This window comes from Psittacula echo (genome assembly GCF_963264785.1).
Source record: "Psittacula echo genome assembly, chromosome: 7".
Classification (NCBI taxonomy): domain Eukaryota; kingdom Metazoa; phylum Chordata; class Aves; order Psittaciformes; family Psittacidae; genus Psittacula; species Psittacula echo.
In genome coordinates this window covers 10,264,542-10,284,680 of record NC_137740.1, presented here as the reverse complement: position 1 = coordinate 10,284,680, position 20,139 = coordinate 10,264,542, and the positions used below count along the sequence as shown (strand labels likewise).

Genomic DNA, 20,139 nt, shown 5'->3' with positions numbered 1-20,139 from the left:
CCCCCTCAGCGCCCCGCCCGGCCCCCTCAGCGCTCCGCCCGGCCCCCCTCAGCGCCCCGCCCGGCCCCCCTCAGCGCCCCGCCCGGCCCCCTCAGCGCCCCGCCCGGCCCCCTCAGCGCTCCGCCCCGCAGTGAAGAGGCCGGAGACGAACTCTGAAAAGGAAGTTTTATTTCGGGACGCTAAAAGTGGCGTTACATGATACAAAACCGGCGTGGAGGGCCGTAGCGCAAACCCAGCGCAGAAGCGCTATGCACGACGAGCACGGTGCGGCTTCGCTGCATGTAAAGGTCCGTAACTGAACTGAAAGATACACAGTGGGTGTAGTGTAGGGTGGCCCCTACACGGGAGTCATCCAAACACAAATACAGCCTGAAAACGAACCGAACAATCACAGCGTTAACAGCAAGATAACAGCAAGTCTCAGCACACTGCTCCATTCCCACTACAGCCCGGACTTGTCTCTCTCATCATCTCATGTTTTTTTCATTTCAGATACCACTTATTTCTCTAAGGCTCACCATGCGAAGCAGCACACAGCCTCCTCAGGTCAAGTCTCCAACCACCTCACTGGAAAGCCATGCTCCGCAGGCACGAGGAGCAGATCCGGACAAGTGTATTTACTACACCCATGGCTTTTATGCGCTCTACCATCTGCAGCATGAATAAAACACAGGAGGAAGCCTGCCAACATGCAGCATCGGGGCTCTGGAAAGCATGTAGGATGGAGACCGGTGGCATAGCAGAAAGCTTGCTTGCTGGGGATCGCAGCTCACAGCCTGCAGCACACCATGACTGGTCACCCTAGGCCAAACAAAGCAACCACTGTACTCAGGGATGATGTTGAATTGATAGCACAATTCCATCCTACAACAGCAGCGACTATAGCAATCAACTGTGCTCTTGACATGCACGTTAAGCAGCACCACTGGACAGATGCACCCCACTGCTAATGACTGACCAGCTTCACTCCTTGGCCACAGGCTGAGGACATGTGTGGCTGGAGCAGCACACTGTCTCCAGCTGACAGTTTCACTGCTGCTGTTAAAGAGCCTTCTAAAAGTAAAGCAGACTGAAACAAAACAAAACACTTAAGAGATTCACATGGCGCTACAATAATCCCTTAAATTTAGGGTAAGTTAAATTCCATACAAATCAAACTTCCAAAAATATTTTGCAAACTCTGGCATATGGCTATGATACAGTATGTACAAATAAAATACCAGAATGGTTACATTTTATTGCTAGGGTTTTTTTTTATTTGGTTAAGGAATTATACAGTAGTGTATAAAAGGGTATGGGAAGCAGCAAGAAGCAAATATCGGCTCCTTGTCCTCTCAAAAGCCAAGGTTGGTTGGTTTTGTTTCATTTTTAAACACTGTGTTTGCAAACGCCACATCAAAAGCATTTCTGTATTGGGTCACGTTTGCATTACCCAAACAGGATAGAAGAGCAACAGTGAAAGAAGCCTAGGCAACAGGTAACAGGGTTCTGTTTTTGTACATTCCTTCACTGATTCATACTTCCAGAATACAATTATTCATAAAACATCCAGTCTAAAGTTTTGTAAAAGTCAACAATTACAAACTAACTTCCACATAAACTGAAGTCTTAAGCGAGGTGGGCAACTTCAGGTCACTAATCATGCAAGAAACTCCCAACAACATCAGTGCTACTTGTGAGCAAAATCATCCAACTTGGCCATGATCCCACCTGCAAGAGAATCCCTTCTGCAGAACTCATTTTCTATGTTCCAGAAGGTTCACTAGTATAAACAAACTCCGCAGTTTCTCTATTGTAAGGAAACCTCACTCACAAAGATGTGTCAGGAGAAAACACCGATGCCACTGCACACTCCTCTCCTGCATTTTACATCCTTTTGTTGGCGAAAGCACAAAAGGTAACAGTACAAAGTGATCACATTCACATCAGTCAGTGATCACAAGTCTACCCTTGGGCCTTCCCCACCGGCTCATACTCCTAGTGACCAGAAGCTTCAGTCAGGACACTTCACCATAATGACCCAAACAACAGTGCATGGAAGAAACCAGCAGCATCAGCAACCATGTTCCAAAGATCTCCAGCAATCAGTTAGCAAGACCATCAGCACACTGCTGATCACACCTGAGGCATGAACTATGCAGGTGCTACTCAGCAGGCTACCCTGCAGACTTTTACCTCTTAAGCATCTGTTAAAGTTATTCTTTTTTTAAAAATAGAACAGATAAGCTCATCTCACAAAATGTAATCTGGATGCGATATAGCAAAGCAAAAAGAATGCTGAAGTGAAAACCCAAGCACTTGGTAATTTGCTCCTGTAGGCTCATGATATAAAAACACTTTCAACTCTTCCCTCTAAAAATAGATCCTGCTAGAGATGGGCATGATTTACCACTCCTGCTTTCCTCTGACTGAGTTTAAACTCATTCATGGATGCACTTGGTCAAAATTAGAAATTTATCTGAAGCTCTTAACCACCACTTCTAGGCTCAGTCTCATTATAAACAGCTTGCTACCAACACAGCCCCTGACAGAAAGTTCCCCTTAAATATGCATAATTTACTCTATCTCAAATATTTACAAGCAGAAGCAGCCCATCTTTACAAGACAGCTTTCCTTCTGCTCTACATAAAGTGCAGCTCTCTAATTTAAGGCAAATTTCAGTGAACTATAAAACCATAGTTTTATTTTAGTATGTACACATTTTGAATTAAAAACAAGAACTCCCTTGAAAAGGAAAGAATGAGAGGAAAATGTTTCCAAGTTTGGGAATTTTCTGGATTTTAACACAGTCCCAATATTATGTCCTATTGACATATAAATTTGTATGTTTTTTTCCTCAATAAATGCAAATGAAAAAAAGAGGTGCAATGTGTACAGTAACTTAGCTCCAAAGATCAGTAAAACACTGGGAAAGTGCAGATGTAGTTTTTCATGTCCCGTAGTTTTTTAGCTACAGTAGCATCCATCAGTATCACATTTCTAAATATGTATCTTAGACACCTAATGCTAATCTCAGTTCTTGTAGTGAGTATTTCTCATCTCCATCTGTGTCAAACTGCTTAAAGCTCTGTGACTCTTGAGCTGTTGAGCCAAGCAGCTTTTGAAGATCTTCATGTGACAGTTTTCCATCAGCATCTTGGGTTGCTTTTTCAAAGAAATTCTGAAGATCTGCAAAGAGAGCAAGGATTGAAAAGTAGCTCCTTTAAGTACAGAGGACTATCCGATAAGATGCTCTTCCAGTTTTAACTGCACTGTTTCTTTACTACCTAGTAATGAAATAAAGCACCCCCCAGGTATGGAGCTTGCCATCTGCATTGTCACAAGCTGCCAGTAACAGTTTAGGAAAAAAAAAAGCACAAACATTTCTGGATTAAATTATACTAAATCCATAAAAAAGTAAACCCTATTTCTGGCCATGACTAACACCCCATTCTACAACCACTAACTGCCGGCAGATACAGTTAGCCTCCACAAAAGCAAGCTTCAAATGACTGTTGCTATACCAACAGCACAGGTGATATAAAGGGAAAACTGTCTACTCATTTCCTGATTCAAAACATTGCCCTTTCAGTAGCAGAAGAGCCTGAACAGCAAGATCCAGAAACCATTTATTTGCCCAGGCAGTGTTCTCTTAAAAAAACAGAGGGAAAAAAACCCACCAAAACATACACATATCTACTTAATTTTCCTTCAGCACCCTAATTCTGCCCCTGACTTCATTCCCAATCTCTGAGGCACTTGGTATAACACTTTGTCACTCAAAACAATTATAATCCACTTCTAATGCACGTTCTTGATTAAATCCCAGATTATTTTCTTCTACATACTATTACTTTTGTTTTAGGTTTGGTTTTGTTTGGTTTTACTTACTTTTTAAAGACCCTATTCTCAAGCTTTTAAAATTGACCTCACTTCTCCCTGAACGCCCAGATACACTACCATCATTCCAATTACACTTATAACCTCCTGAACATTAACACAAATGCCCAGATACACTACCATCATTCCAGTTATGCTTATAACCTCATGAACATTAACATGAAATATAGAGAAAAAGGAAAGGTCAGCCTAGGAAGGACATACCTTCAATGCTGGAAATTCCTGGTAAGGACAGATGTCTCAGCTGTCCATTACCCTCTGTGTTGTCATCAGCTGACCTTGAAGCCAGCCTTGAAAGGTCTGTGGGCTTTGCTGGAGTACTCAGACTACTTACAACTGTTACAAAACAATTCCTATTAGTCTTAACACAGAACTACAGTTAGCAGAAACAACAAAAAGTACAATAAAGCTATTTTGTCATAGATGCTGTATGGGATAAGAATGCCGCAAACTCATTTCAGAATACAGCAGTGCTGTCCCCTTTTAGTAACTGGAACAACAGAAGGAAGCAAGCTTTTTTTTTGACAGTTACACAGCCTTACTCTTATGCTGTACTGATATGTATTTGTAAACCCCATGCAAAGAATGACTTGGAAGTGCTTTCTACTCCCCAGCCTGAAAGTGCTGAACAAGCTTTATTAAGCAAATTACATCTGCCCGCCTGGGTTGCTTTCCCCTTGTCAGTGCAGGCATCCATCTCCCCCAACAGCAAGGTCTAAACTTCCCAAGTTAGCAAATCAACAAGCACAGTTCTAGTGTAATGAAGTATTTAAAAATCTTATCTTCAGCACTACCTGAATATATACAGCAAAAGTGCAGAACTGAGACAAGTCAGCAGAGATGCAGACCTTTCCTCTATGTTACACTTAGATTTTGAAGAAGTAGAAATAGATGTTACCAGGTATAAATTTCTACAGATTAATCGCTACATGCCTTCAAATACAAGCTCCTGATGCATGTGAATCCTGCTATACACATGGAAGGTCACCTTCAAGCTTTAGCAGTCATACAGTTTTCTGGTTTAGAGCCATCAGTTTCCTACCACTTTAACTCAAATAATCTACACCAAAGCCTTAAGGAACAGTTTAAATTAACCACCCTCATTATTTACTCTTTGAATCACACAGGGAATCTTCAGATTTACAGATTACTATTATATGACATTCTTACCATTCTCTGATGTCTCGATGAGTTTGTCATTTTCTGACTTGCTTGTGAGAGCACTGATCATCTGAAGCGTCTCTCTTAGTTTTGATACCTGAGAATCTCTAGCTCTCATTTCCTGTATATATAGAAAAGCACCTCTTCAGTAGATAGAGAAGATCAGGAAAAGAAGTAATTTAAAATACGTAAGTACTTTTAAGTGACTTGGAGTTCTCCAGACTAAATCAAGCTTAAGATAATAGGCAGTATTTAATAATATGCATGGAAAGATGTAAGGAATAAATTCACACAGTCTGTAAGAAAAACAATAGAATCAGCACCTCAACCTGAAAAGTAAGCAACTCTTTTGCAAACACCAATTTCAAAAGAATCTGACATTTAATTTCCATATTTCTTATTTAAATGAGCAAGAAAATTATAACAAACCAGTCAAACATACCTGAAGTGAACATTTACACATTAATTGAATTGTTTCAAACGTCTGTCTGCAATACTGACTACCTTAGTGCAGGAGTCACTGTATTTGTCAAACCAAAACCACCATATTTTTTAATCTAGAGCTCCTTTTATGAGTAGGTTTCCTGATAAGAGGTTGAGTTTATATCAATCCAAGCCTAGAACTGATAGTGTAACTGGCTCACTCACCTACCTTCTTCCCAGATGGAAACTAAACTCAGCAGCACTGCTTCTTCTTCCCACAATTTGGCCAGTTAGTCTCAAACTTACAGTCATCAGATCATTACTGAGAGGTGGCTTTCATTAATTCCTAGACTCCATTAGTGCAAAGTTCCTCTAAGTCAACCCAAGAAAGTTTTTAAACCTGGATAAATGCCATAAGCCCATTTGTGGCATGAACCCACAATAGTTGGGCTAGCTTGGCTGAAAGCATGGCTGAAAGCACGGGTACTCAAAGTGAATGCCAGAGTCCCCTGTTCCACTGGACCATCATCTGAACCTCTCAAGATTCTTTCAGCTGCACGGAAAGATATTACAGCAGCTCTGCTACATTAACACATACGTAGTCAGAATGGCAAGACTTTAAACTATTACAACATTTCTTCCATCCTAATTGACATCCTGTCCCCAAAATGGGGTGGAGAAGCTGTTCTTCTACTCTGGACTTCTAAAAGAAGCTTGATCAGATTGGCCTGCTTGCAGATCTTTCCACAATTAAGTTTAATTTAAAACATGATTATAAAGAAAATGACATGCTCTACTAGTCCAGTGGAATCTGTGTTTCCTTACTTTTACCTTCAGTTCTTTATTTGAATGAGTTTCATTATCTATTTGATCTTCATTTTCCACATTTTGAGAGGTAGTTGCATCATTCTCCTACAGGAAAAATGGAGGAGAGAAGAGTTTATTCATGTGTTCATTATTTACTAAAAGTAGAGTTTCTTTCCTTCAAATTTGGCAGGCACGAAGCAAAAACCAGAACAAATACACACTCGAATAAACATGAAGGTTATGTAATTTAACACAACAACATCAGCATGTTCCTTACTGCTAAAGATATAGAACACATTCTTACAGACTGGCCCCACTATGGCATACAGAAAGCACTGGATGCCATAAATGAACATATTTAGTATTAATTTTATGGGGGTTTTAGCATTTAAGCACCACTGGACAACCCAGAGGTCCACCTAGCTCTTCATTGTTCTTAACAGCCCCATGCCAGAATGCCTTCCTAAAACATAGAGGTTTGTGAATCCCATTCATTAAGCAGTCACTCAAGTCTTAAATGTCACAGTGTTTTGGACATTTTTCTGTAGATTCAGCAGGGAAGAAATAACTCCTTCGAGGATACTCTTAACACCAATTATCTATTCACAAATATGGAACAAATTCTAGCCTTTTCAAATGAAGACCTAAGTGTCTCAAATTTCACTCTGATGTTTTCTTTAGCTAGGTTTGAAAAAGCTGTATCTGTAGTGCATAGAAAGCATTGAAACTACTAGCCTGAGTATATACCCTTAGTCATCAAATACTTACCACACTGGTAGACAAGTTTTCTCTTTTGTCCAGATTATTCCCAGAAAGGGTAGAGTTTTCTAACAGCATAACCCTCTGGCTGAGGTTACCAATGGCTGAATCCACATTTAGAAGCTTGACGTCATTCAACTTCTGGTATGCCACTACAGTGTTATTTAGCTCTCCCAAGGCTGCATGCAGTGACTGGCTTTCCTGAAATATAAAACCAGCACACATCAATTTACTCAACCTCTGCAGCACCTTGCTATTAACAGCATGGTGACTGACCCAGTTTAACTGGGCAGACTTCACACTGGCTGTCCACCGACACCACTGAAAACATCCAACTGGAAGCTTCCAGAAAGTTATTCCAGCTTTCAAAGTTTGAAACAGAGATTCTTCCTTACAGCTAACCTCTTTTGTTGCTAACGTAATCACTTTAGCTGTGCCAGCAAACACAGAAAGCCTATTCATCTTGTTTTCCAGGGCAAGTTTAGTAACCACACCAACTGTTTTCCCCAAGGAAGCATGTACTAGGCATATTTCTACACGAAGTTTGTTTTTGAGGAAGATATCGACTGTTTTAAATGTGAATAAATGCAGTCCTTCCATTCCAACCCATTCAGCTAAACACCCACACATTACCTTTCCTTTTGGTTGTTGCTGAATCCCTGTCTTCCACACCTCATATCACATTGAGGGTGACTCAACACAGGCCACCCCCAAATTTGCTCAGATTAGCAAATACCTGCTATAAAATCCATTCCATAAAAAACCTTTAATTCATTTCCATTTACATGAGCAAAGTACACCTACAATTTGTCAGATATTCATCGTTTTACTCCTCACCCAGTTACAAGACAAAAAAACTACTCTCAGACTAGGCTACTTTCCTGTTTGCACATACACAAGAACAACTAAATGACCTTATACTTTCTTTTGAAGGATACTATCTGTAGTGTCTTGATAAAACACCACATTTTATGCAGTACAGTACTGCAAAACCCACCCAAAAAGTTACATATCAGTGATACTTGTTATCAATATTCCTTAAGCAAGGGAAGAAAATACCTTTTTGCAGTTTTCTGTCTGATTTTTCTCAGTCCTTGGCACAACAGTGGAAGGTATCTGTTTTAATTCCCTCTAAGAAAAGAAATAGAAAATTATGTTGGAATTATGTGGGGGTTGGAACAGATGATCTTAAGGTCCTTTTCAACCCTAACTCTTCTATGATTCTATGTAACCAAATGCTTGTAAAAAACCATACTAAGCTATTAATAACTGGCTGGGTGTAGCAAAGGATGTTTTGCTACAATTATAGGCACTCAAGGCTATTGTGCATGCAGTATTTTAACTAGACTAATAGAGTTTTCACTTTCAAGCACAGAAGGTCCAAATTTATTTTAATTAAACCCTCCTAATGAGCTCTTCTCCATTTAGTGAAGTTTTATGATACACATTTCACTGCTACCATAAACACTGCCACATCTGCAACGTTTCTGTAACACCCATTGACTGCATTAAGTTTTATAATGAGCCTAATTTAGATTTTATCTGCAACTACTCATAATAAAGTAATGCTGTATTGCAGTTCAGCTGGAAAACTTTAATTACTGGCTCAGTTTGTTAATCCCAAGTGAGAGGTTGGTATAAATAGAGTGAGTAGATTCTGGTAAAGACAGGCAGTAATTTCATCCTTATTTCAACCAACAAACTCTATCTCAACACTTCCACTATCCATAATCCTAAAACAGTGCAGACAGTTACTATAAGCAGTATCCTGCCTCACACAGAAGCAGACTCCCAAGGCTCCACATCTGTTTAGTACTAAGCAAAAATATGCACGATAAGAAGTGCTGCAGGGACCAACAATTCTGGCTCCAGAGAAATACAAACTTGGCCCCATATAGGTCACGCCACACAGGGATTAGAAGATCAGTTTACTAATGTACCAATCCACTGAAACTTCAAAAGTATCTTGAAAGGCATAAGGCAGAACTCCAGACAGTTCTTAAACTTGCTTCATATTAAGCAGGTAACTAGTAAAACACATGTTAAATCAACACATTTTCTTACCACGTCATTCTGAAGGATTTCTATGGATTTCTTGTATTCTTCAATAGCTGTCTGTATATTTTCAACATCATGTGAAACACTGGTAAGTGTGCTGCCTATGTTAGCTACAGTCTGGAATAAAGAAGACGATAAAAACCTCAGCCTTCCTCAAACTTCACTGCCCCAAAGTTTCAACTGTTGAACACAATGTTTTGTTAGTTAAGCTGCAGGCAGACTGCCACAAAAATATGCAAGGGCATTTGAAGTATCCAGAGCTTTTTCTGCAGGCAAACCTTCAAATTCTACCTATTGTCCCTCCAGGCCAGTAAACAAAGACACACTCTACACCATGAAAGCTTAAGCTAGAGCCAAAATTATGGGTTTGCTACTCCCACTCCCCAAACAATATTAATGTGCTGGCATCAATATGAAAAATAATCCTGATATGTAGACATCTTACCTCCTCTTTACATGGAGTATCCATATTGAATACTAGGATGTTGATACCACCAATTTATCCTGTCTCAATTGTCTTTCAGAGGCACCCATCAGACACATCGTACACCACAAAACTTGTCTGCCAAAGGCTGCAGGTTAAATTGCCCTTTAAAATGAAAGAATGGCTCTGAAGCATCAGAAAAGCCCCCATGAATTCTGCAGGTACAATCAGTGTGCTCCAACAGCTACTTTTGCTTCTGACTACTCCCATCTCACCTTGCCCTTGTTCACCCATGTGAACTCCTGTGGCCCCCAGCTATCACTTTAGAAAGTAACTATGCTGTAAAGCTGCACCGGCATCTTAGCAGCTGATGGCACAGCACCTATCAGAGTCAGATCATCAGCTAGGACACCCACAAACACCAGTGGAAACTACAGTAACAGGACAGAGCATGCCCCTATGCTTCTCATTCCATTTTTAATGCTTTTTCTTCAATCATTAAAACAACACATCTAAAACCCTTTCTCCTATGACCCTGTAAATGCTCGTAAGATCTTAAGGCATGGAAGCGACACTGTAGCTAACCAAACTATATATTCAAACAACATCCACACAGATCTTCCAGCTTTTCATTTTGCAAGTCTGAACACAGATTCAAGTAAGCAATCTCTGCCCTGGAAGACCTCAGGACACCTTCAGCACCTTTCATTAGTCTGAACAAAACCTTTGCCCAAGAGGAACTCTCTCAGTAATCCTTCAGGACTCTTAACACCAACAGGCGGCTTCTCATTTTCAGGAACAGTACCTACAGGGAAAAAGGCTTAAGAAAGCCAAAAGCCTATTCTAAGAATAGCAGCCTTTTCAGAGAATCACAGAATCATTTAGATTGAGAATGACCTTTAAGATCGAGTCCAACCATTCATTAACTTAGAACAGCCAAGTCCAACATTAAACCACGTCCCCAGGCACCACATCTACACATCCTTTAAATACCTCCAGGGATGCTGCCTCAACCATCTTCCTGGGCAGCCTGTTCCAATGCTTGACAACTCATTTGGTGAAGATATTTTTCCTAATATTCAATCTAAACCTCCCCTTGCACAACTTGAGGCCATTTTTTCTCATCCTATCGCTTATTACTTGGCAGAAGACACTAACCTGCACCTCACTACTATTTCCTTTCAGTTGGTTGTACAGACCAATAAGGTCTCCCCTGAGCTTCCTTTTCTCCAGGCTGAACAACTTCAGTTCTTTCATCTGCTTCTCATAACACTTGTTCTCCAGACCCTTTCACCAGCTTCATTGTCCTTTTCTGGACCCACTCCAGCACCTCAATGTCTTTCTTGTAGTGAGGGGCCTAGGACTGAACACAGGATTCACGGTGCAACCTCACCAGTGCCCAGCACAGGGAGGATGATCACTGCCCTGGCCCTGCAGGCCACACTATGTCTGATACAAGCCAGGATGCTGCTGGCTTTCCTGGCTGCCTGGGCATAAGCTGGCTCATGTTCAGCTCTATCAATCAGCACCCCCAGGTCCCTTTCCACCAGGCAGCTTTCCAGCCACTCTTCAAGCCTGCAGCATTGTATGGGGTTGTAGTGTTCCAGGTGCAGGGCGCAGCACTGAGCCATGCAGAACCTCATACCACTGGCCAGAGCCCATCAATACAGCCTGTCCAGATCCCTCTGCAGAGCCTTCCTACCCTCCACCAGATCCAACACTCCCACCCAGCTTAGTCTCATCTGGAAACTTACTGAGGGTGCACTCGATCCCCTCGTACAGATCATTAAACAGATAAAGGTATTAAACAGAACTGGCCCCAATCCTGAGCTCTGGAGGACACCCCTTGTGACTGTCTTCCAACTGGATTTAACTCCATTCATCACCACTCCTTGGGCTCAGCCATCCAGGCAGTTTTTTATCCAGCAAAGGGTACACCCATCCAAGCCATGAGCGGACAGTTTCTCCAGGAGAATGCTGTGAGAAGCACTGTTAAAGGCTTTACTGAAGTTTAGGTAGACAACGTCCACAGCCTTTTCCTCATCCACCGAGTGGGTCACCTTGCCATAGAAGGAGACCAGGTTAGTCAAGCAGGACCTGTCTTTCACAAACCCATGTTGGCTGGGCCTGATCACCTGGCTGCCCTGTATGTGCTGCATGATGGCACTCAAGGTGATCTGCTTCATAACCTTCCAAAGCACTGAGGTCAGACTGACAGGCCTGTAGTTCCTCAGATCCTCCTTTTGTCTCTTCCTGCAGATGGGCATCACATTTGCAAACCTCCAGTCAACTGGTACTTCCCTGGTTAGCCAGGACTGCCAACAGACAGTTTCTTCAAAGAAAGGCAGGTAATTCCAAAGACAGCTGGATGCAACAGACAGCTGAGCGGGAGTTTTTCACCAGGCTATCAAACGTCAGACTACCATGTACACACACTGAAGTTCTCCTACGTGACAGGAGGTAGTGCAGCATGCACACAGACGGCATCAAGAGAACAGTGGCAACAGATGCCACATCTAACACTTTAGACTCAACAGTGAGACTGGAAAGAACTCAGAAGTTCTCAGGATATTTGCTTGTCACAAAGTGTGTCCAAGGATGGACTTACTCCAACATGGAAAAGCCTTGCTGTTCAGCAGATTGCTAGAAGCTGAAACCTGCTGGCCCAAACACTTTGTCCTGACAGTACTGAAGGCAGCAAGATGACAAAAAGATCTTTATACACTATTTGTATATATAAATATACATACAGACACATAAAGTAGGTGCAGATCTCAGACTAGGTACTGCGTTAAGGCTTACTTCTGATGTGACACTGAAAATACAACATATTCATAACAGCAAATTAGAAGCTTAGATAACAGCTATGTACTCACCCTGTAAAAAGAGATCCCAGCAGCCTGATCAGCCAAACCACACTAATTGCTTTGCATATAACTAGCTTGTTGATTATACATTAATCTTGTAGGGATAGGAAATGAGAAGTGGAAACCCATAAAAGCCACAAAGACTAGACTGAGATTAGCTATTAGCCCAATATAAATGTTTATAGCTAAATGCCCATAACTGCTATGGAAGAGCTGGGGAAGTTTCAACAAACCGTTCTTTGTACCAAAACAAAATGGACAGCTCTTTGGTAAAGAATGCTAAGACACAGGTAAGACACTGTATTAACAGAAGTCACTTCAGAAGTAAGCTTGTGTCACCCAGTAGGCCCATCTTCCAAGGGGTTGCCAGAAAACCATCCCAGAACAACTCATATGTTGCTGCTCACATACTGAACACCTAGAAACCTCCCACGCTAAGGTTCCAGGCTCACCGCTCCCAAGTCAGGCTCCTACCCACCTCAAGACTGTAAATGCAGAACCAGATATACAATTATATACTGCTCAAGATGAGAAAGTTTTCCAGAAAGCAATCCATTTTCTTTTCCAATTAAAAGCTAAACAAACCACCTATTTGCAAGCAGAGCTGTAAAACTTCAGCCAGACTTTTTGCAAGTGACTTAATGTTAAAACTAGCAACCTGAAGGAAAGCAACAGTAACGATGAGTTCCAAAGTAAAAAAGTGACAATATAAAAAAAAATGCATCTCCAGAAAGGGACAAACATTGCCTTCAACTTTTTTACCTGCTGTATGTTATTGTAGGACCATAACAAGTATATGAAGTCTAATTCAAAAACAAGAGAAGCAAATATTCCTCTCAGACAATTCAAGTAACTCCTGTTGCCACTGTCGTTCCCAAGAGCACAGCTGCAGCTCAGCATTCAGCAGCACAGAACACATTTAGCAATAGCCACATTTATAGTACTTGCCTTCTGAAGTTTCTCTACTGTGAGAGGAAGAGAAATCAGATCAGAAGCAGACTTTATGTTGTTTTTGAGATGATTTACTGTTGAGGTCAATAGTGATATCTAAAACCAAAGAGGAATATTTAGAATTAGTCAACGTAATCCTGATTCTGACCTTCCCCAATACTAATGACTTAATTTGTAACATTAAAGCATAAAGCAAGACAGAATTATACATGTACACACACAAAAAGCACCCGTCTCTATGTTAGAAGTCCTGCTTAAACCACGACACTAGGCCATGCCTGAAAGCTATAGAAGCCCCTTCTTTTCCAAAAGGTAGCCTCTGCTCATTTTACATTCATTCCTTTAGAGAAAGGGTGTTGCCCAAGAAAGATATAAAGAATTGTGCAAGAAGCCCTTATGTGGAGGAAACAGTCATCCACTCATTGTATTTAGCAATCAAACCTGCCTGGCAAAACCCAGCAAAGCACGCAACTTCTCTGAGTAACAGACGAAGAAGTTGCACGTATTACCCACACCTGATGCAGAAGTGGAACAGTGACAATCTAGGTACAGTGGGTTAGCTCAATTTCTGTCAACTGTTGGACCCAGACAGCAAGTTATTCAATGAGTCTTCAAGATTACTAATTCACTCCAACTGAGAGGTTGTCAAATAAACTAAAACCAGCTACCTGCTAGTCGTTCATGGCTAACACTATCACTTTAAGGTCAATCTGTAGCCATCAGTAGTCAAAATAATTTCTTCTCACATTAGACAGCACAAAAACAACCTTCTTCTGGATAAAAGAGAAAAAAAAGTTGTTTCACAAGCTCAGGAAATGAGCAAGATCCTAATGTTATATTAGGCCTATGTTGATCAGTTTGAGTGCAGTCTCTCTGGTTTCACAGCTGTGAATATTGGCTGAAATAATTCCCAGCAGCACATCCCAACAATTCATGGAAAAAAATAAAAAACTAACTACATTTTGATTCCCAGGTGAGCTGGCTCAGGCTATAAACAGACCCTGAAGGAACTTGAGGGCCTGCAAGAACCACATGCAAGTATCTTTAACATCCAGATGCAGATGATAGTGTTTTAAAAGTCCAGTGAAGCACCTAAATATCTGTAGATAATGCATACTGCCAGATGCCAAAGAAAACTTGTCAAATCTATTTACGTGCCTCATTTGGCACTTAACCACTGCATGGGACTGAAGAAAAACCAACCTGAATAGGCACCTCAATACTCTTAAAATTAAACGCAAAGCACCAGTGTCAGAGAGGACACTTCTTCATGCCGCTGTGAGCAGCTCTGAACTCGTACCCTTTGTGGCAAGAATTTCAATAAGAACCTTGCTGGATGCTTTGTTTGAAGCATGAGTTAATAGAGCAGCTGAGGAAACAGCCTTCTGTTAAGTGGCTTAGGTTTAGCTGCATAAACAGAGCTAAGATTTACACCAGCTTGGATGCTGAGTGCGTATAAGCAGATTTTACATTCACAAGACACCAGTGCTTCATTTGTAGCAACGTGAACTTGTGCTGATTTGGGTAACTGTTTTCCACACTTATGAAACATTTGCAGATGCTCTCTGAAATGTCAAATCTCTCATCATAAACACCAGACTTCTTTGGCAGGAAAATTAAGAACTGCCCAGTCTCAGGTTCTTTTAAGTTCTGCCTGAAGTCTATCCACCAGTTGTGCAATTTCTTCTCTTTGTGATCAGTCTCCAGTCCAGATGGATGCTCAAACTTTGTTTGTTGGTTTAATAAAGAGGCTTATGCTCCACTTTAAAAGTTCAGCATATGGTCACAGAAGGCCTTAGATAAAAGCTCAGCACTGCACTTGAAATGCATTCCTGTGGACATAAGCGTCAATGGACTATTTGATCATTTTTCAAAACCAAGCACTGATCCCTCTCACCTGTTTATTGATCTCTGTGATATTTATCCAAATTTTATTTAGCCCCAGTTCTCCAGTCTCGATTTGTTCGAGTTGCTTTTGCTTCTGCACCAAATCTTCGTTCAGTTTAGGAATTTCTTGGAATGATGTCTTTTGATTAGATTCCACTAAAAGATAAAAGAAAAAAAAGGAAGAATAATTAAATTAAAAAGTCCAGGTAAACATGTTGAAAGGCAGAAAACAAATGACAAGCAGCAACATCTACAGCAGTAAAAGAAGGCAATAACAGCTCCTACATATGAGTTTATTGCCAATTCAGAATTAAGTGTTTGTTCAGAATTACAGCTGTTTTAAGAGTACTCATGTCTGCAGAGAAAACCCAGAGAGACTGTACTAAATGTAACACTTTGCAATAGTACTGTCATTCTGGCAAGCCTCAGTAGGTCTTTATTTAGTGCAGCTATTTTGCATTACTTTCAGAGGAACATGAAATAGTAATGGGCCTGTAAGAACTGCCAACACTACCAGGGCAAAGGAAGCACGTGCAATGAACCTCTGTGCCCTTCTCAAGCCTCTGAAGAGACTGATGATGAAATGAATTCCAAGGAGATTATCACGATTACAGTTGTTCTGTGTAACAGAAAGACAACTGAACATATAAACTTGCACACTAACATCTGTTGGTAAACAAATCAGTAAACAAGGTCCTTGGAAATGAAGTCAGTTATTACAGCAATTAATATTACATGGAAGGGGGAAACATGCAGCTCAAACTAATTCAAATGAGCCTCAGATATGCAGCTCTTCCAGGTTGGCAGTGACTAAGCTATTTAGCTGCAAGCACTATTAGGTAATCCTAAATCCCTAGGTCTGGCAAACAAATAAGCAAAGGTTTTGAGATGGAGATGACAGAGTTCGTCAAAATCTCTGCCTCCACCCTGTAATGTAGCACAGAATGCTCCACAACAAACCACCACTACTGAGAACATGCTTGTCAAGAGCAGTGTGATGTACAGGGTATGTAGCTGGCAGCTCCCAGAACAGATTTCCATGCATGACCCATCTGGTCAAAAAGAGGAAGCCTTCAGGAGGGCTTCATGCCATGGTGCCCAAATAAACACAACTGGAAAGACATACACCTTCAAAAACCCTCTTCACTTTTCTGGAAGCGAGCCCTCAGTCATCTCTAGGGACAGAGTAATCTGCTCAGATCATCCAGATCCAAACAACACTTTCAGTTACACACAACTTTGAAAGGTTTACTTTAGTCAAAACAGACTGAGAACTAATTGCAGGTTCAACACAAGCACTTCACATCAAATCTGACCTTTCAGAGGCTCCTGTAGACAAACTATTTTCTGTATTGCCACTCTTACGTGTACAGTGAGATTCCACTGAAGACTTTTACAGTGATAGAATGCATTACTGTTTGTAGCACAATTACTTAAGAAGGGAAACACCACAATGACTTCCCTCTATCCCAAACACACTAGATACAAAGATGTCTTATTCTTAAAAAGCACCCATAACAGTCTGTTCAAAGGATGGCAGAACATTAAAATACGACCACAGGAATCTGCTCTTGTGGGGAAAAAGTCTGGATGAAGATTCAGAGGAAAAAAGTTCTTTTTCCAAACTTGCTGTAGGGACAGACAGATCCCATACCTTTGTTCCTCCATCATTCCACACATTTTACCAAAGCACAATGTCACCTTTTAGAACCAGGTTATTCTTGCTATCTGTTTTTTTTGTTGTTGTTGTTTTTAATGCTGTGCCACATTCTGAGGCTCCCATCCAGCTTCTAGGTATGCTATTACACTGGCAGGGACATCTGAGACTGTTCTACCACTAGATGAAATACTAGATGCATGGCTTTTCTATCAGAGCTACTAAGGAGAAAAAAAAAGCACATCTGTAACTGCCAGACAGGAAGTTCAGAGAAAACAACTGCTTTAACAAAGGGGTCTATGTAGAACAGGAATGATGAAACTTAACTACACCAAAGCCAACAAACGTTGTCATTGTGCAAAACCTCTACTTAAAGCAGACCAGTCCAAGAAGAGCAGCAGTCAGCTTACCCAGGACACAGCAACAACTACTGCAGGGCTGTTTGGTGCACTCACAGCCACAAAGGAGGGCCTGTAACTAAAGGTGTCCTCTGTAACTGGTGGACACCAGCTACAGCTAACTTTCAGAGTTCAGTATCAGTTAATATAAAAGCACATCTATCAGGAGCACTTTCTCTCACTGCCAGCCAGCAGGTTCCACCTTGGCAGACAACTCCCCACCCCACAGTAGTTACACACCTGAACAGGAAGCTCTAAACACCAATAGCAATGAATTTCTACATGCATTTCCTCAATGCCTCTGTCACCACAAGCAAATCAAGTCCTCTGCTTAACTCCTGCCCTAGCAGCCTCCTAATTTAACTGATGTCACCAGCCTTATTTTTAAGGTCACCTTCATGTCATGGACACAGAAATTCAAAGATGAAGACCAAAGCTGTGGGATAAAACCTGTGGTCAACAGAGGTGCTCCTCATGCAAAACGTAACTCCTTAGCTTCCCTAAAGCAGCTAGAGACTATCCGAATGCTTAAGCTTCACTTTCTTTTGCCCTATTTGCACAGCTCCTTAGCTTATCTTTGCCTTTTTCAATGCGTATGATTTTAAACACTACTAGAACAATGCACCCAAACATACACTGGGTCCAGAGATGAGGTATATAGAACATACGTTACATGCAAATCTCAGTGCGACAGAAGTTAATACTGAAATCTTACATGGACAGGAAAAACCTGAGAGCTGCAAGCAAAATGCTTCACATTAATTCCATACTTCTAAGTACTAAACATGATGTAAGTCCACGCCCCATGCAACACATGAAAGTTGAACAAGAACAGGCTTCAAGCAAGATGAACATTCAGAGGAAACAAATTAAAAAACATAATACCAAAGCAACATTAAAACTGCATAACACCATAGCAAGTATTAGAGATTTTAACAAGAGCTCAAGACAAGAACATTGTTTTACATTATTTTAAGGGATGCGTCAAAACCCCTTTGACTGCTGTTCCAGGGCTGATCAGAACTTTCTCTTTTTAAACAGGGACTTTCTTTGGAAGAGAGCACTTCCAAGACGAAAGCCAGGAATTTTAGAAATGAAAGTACAAACAACTACAGGCCCACCTGTTCCTGCTCCTCGAAAGACACAGAGCAGACAAGAATATATAATATTTGCCTCAGATTCACCCAACCACTGAGTATTTTTGGCTCAGAGGAGTCCTCAATTCAGGGTCAGTTTGCCTCCCCAGTACTTTCAGGCTTTGAATAAGCAGGTAAGCAACTAAAGCTCTCACTCTTGCCCAAAGCAAATGTGAAACAGTAGTTACATCTATACTTACTAGTTCGAAACTTCTCCTTTATTGCATCCAGATCCTCCTTGAGGGCCACCTGCATCCAGACTAAGCCAACACACGCTACCACACAAGCCGCGAGAATGACAAACGAACATAATGGATAACAGAACTTGCAGCATCGTAGATAGTCTCCCCTGGATAAAACACAAATAACAGGTTGTGAATATTCAACACCACCTAGAAAAGCTTGATTTTAAATGCTGCTCTACTGAAGCAAGATACAGTGTTAGACCAGCAGACGTTTTGGCTGACAAGAGCTAAGAGCTTTTCCAAGAATAAATAAGCCTCTACAGTGGATCAGGGCTATTGCTGTCTGTTCAGTTCATCCTCAGGAGGCACATCTAGCATATTTAAGAGCAGCTGTCAGGTTTCCCATACTAAGATTTCCTGCTCTGCTCACATTAGCTTATGTTAGGAACATCTGCTTGATAGCTTGGAAAGCAGGCTTTGAAAAAGGGTATTACCATAATGTTACAGCAAGTACTTCTAGATTATCCTAAACTGTGAAAGCCAAAGTTTCTCTGCAACATGCCTGCTTTTAGTTATTTTTAAAAGCCCATTAATAACTTAACTGAGAAGTTTATTTACTGACAAAGCTCACCACATCCATGAGAAACCAGCACAGCAGCAGCTCACACACACTGGACTGTGCCATGAACACACAATAGCTGTGCCCAACACTTCAACCAACTGCCTCCAAGCTGCTCTAAGGACTTCAGCTGCGGTGAGCATTAAACATTAAAAACAAGAACTAGAAAGCCAAAACGACACTTCAGATCTACTTCGACCCCTACCAGACGACCTGTTGGGCCACACACACTCGGCGTAGCTCTAAGTCTCTCCCGGCAGCCCTCAGGTCCCCACCACCCTCTCCAGCCGAGGAGCGCACCCCGGAGATCGGCGCTGAAGGCCGGAGCCCAAGGCGGGTAGGACCAGGTCGGACCGGGCCGGACCGGGTCCCAGGGGCAGCCCCGGGTACTCACTTGCCGCAGCGGCCCCGCGCCCCGGCGAACTCGTCCTCCTCGGAGCTGGACTCGGAGTCGGAAGCGGGTGGCTCCGTACGCAGCAGCCGGTGGCCCGAGCCCTTCTTAGCGGGCTTCTTCCTGCGGCCGTCGGCGGCCAGGCCGATAAGGGCGTTCAGTTCCTTCCGCTTCTTCATCCTCTTGTGGGGCGGCGGCACGGTCGGCGGCTGGGTCCCGCCTCCCTCTTCCTCCGCCGCCGTCGCGGCGGCCGCCGCCAGCGCGCCCCGGCTCGCCAGCCTGCGGCCCGGCCGCGGCTACAGGCGCTCCGCGGGGCCGCGGCCGCTGCTCCCCGGCCGGCCCCGCGGCGGCACGCCTGGCCCCACCGCTCGCCCCGCCCGCGCCATGGCTGCTCCCAGCCCGCCGTGCCCGCCCCCTCTACCTGCCAGCAAGCCGCGTTTCCATTGGGCAGCGCGGGGCCGCCCCACTCGGGGCTTAAAGGCCCAGGCGCGCACTCCACGGGAGCCTGGCACGGCGATGAAGGGGTCCAGGTTCGAG

At 42.4% G+C, this 20,139-nt stretch overlaps 1 protein-coding gene across 4 annotated transcripts; it reads right to left on the bottom strand.

Moving 5' to 3' along the window:
• Positions 1-158: 158 nt before the first annotated feature.
• On the bottom strand, positions 159-19,969 carry EFCAB14 (EF-hand calcium binding domain 14). 4 transcript variants are annotated; one of them, XR_013957453.1, is made up of 12 exons: positions 19,606-19,968; positions 18,608-18,756; positions 15,227-15,372; positions 13,327-13,425; positions 9,094-9,204; positions 8,089-8,160; positions 7,039-7,230; positions 6,295-6,375; positions 5,050-5,161; positions 4,084-4,215; positions 519-3,168; positions 159-369 (listed from the first exon to the last, which is right to left on the bottom strand). XR_013957453.1 is itself a non-coding variant. In XM_080623931.1 (12 exons), the coding sequence occupies exons 1-12, from the start codon at positions 19,779-19,781 to the stop codon at positions 797-799; spliced, it is 1,443 nt and encodes a 480-aa protein (XP_080480057.1). In that variant the 5' UTR covers positions 19,782-19,969; the 3' UTR covers positions 159-796. The 4 variants fall into 4 exon arrangements, 3 of the variants coding, with proteins under 3 accessions (XP_080480057.1, XP_080480056.1, XP_080480058.1); XM_080623931.1 differs by having other exon boundaries at positions 159-801; positions 3,001-3,168; positions 19,606-19,969; XM_080623930.1 differs by having other exon boundaries at positions 159-3,168.
• Between the last annotated feature and the right edge of the window lie 170 nt (positions 19,970-20,139).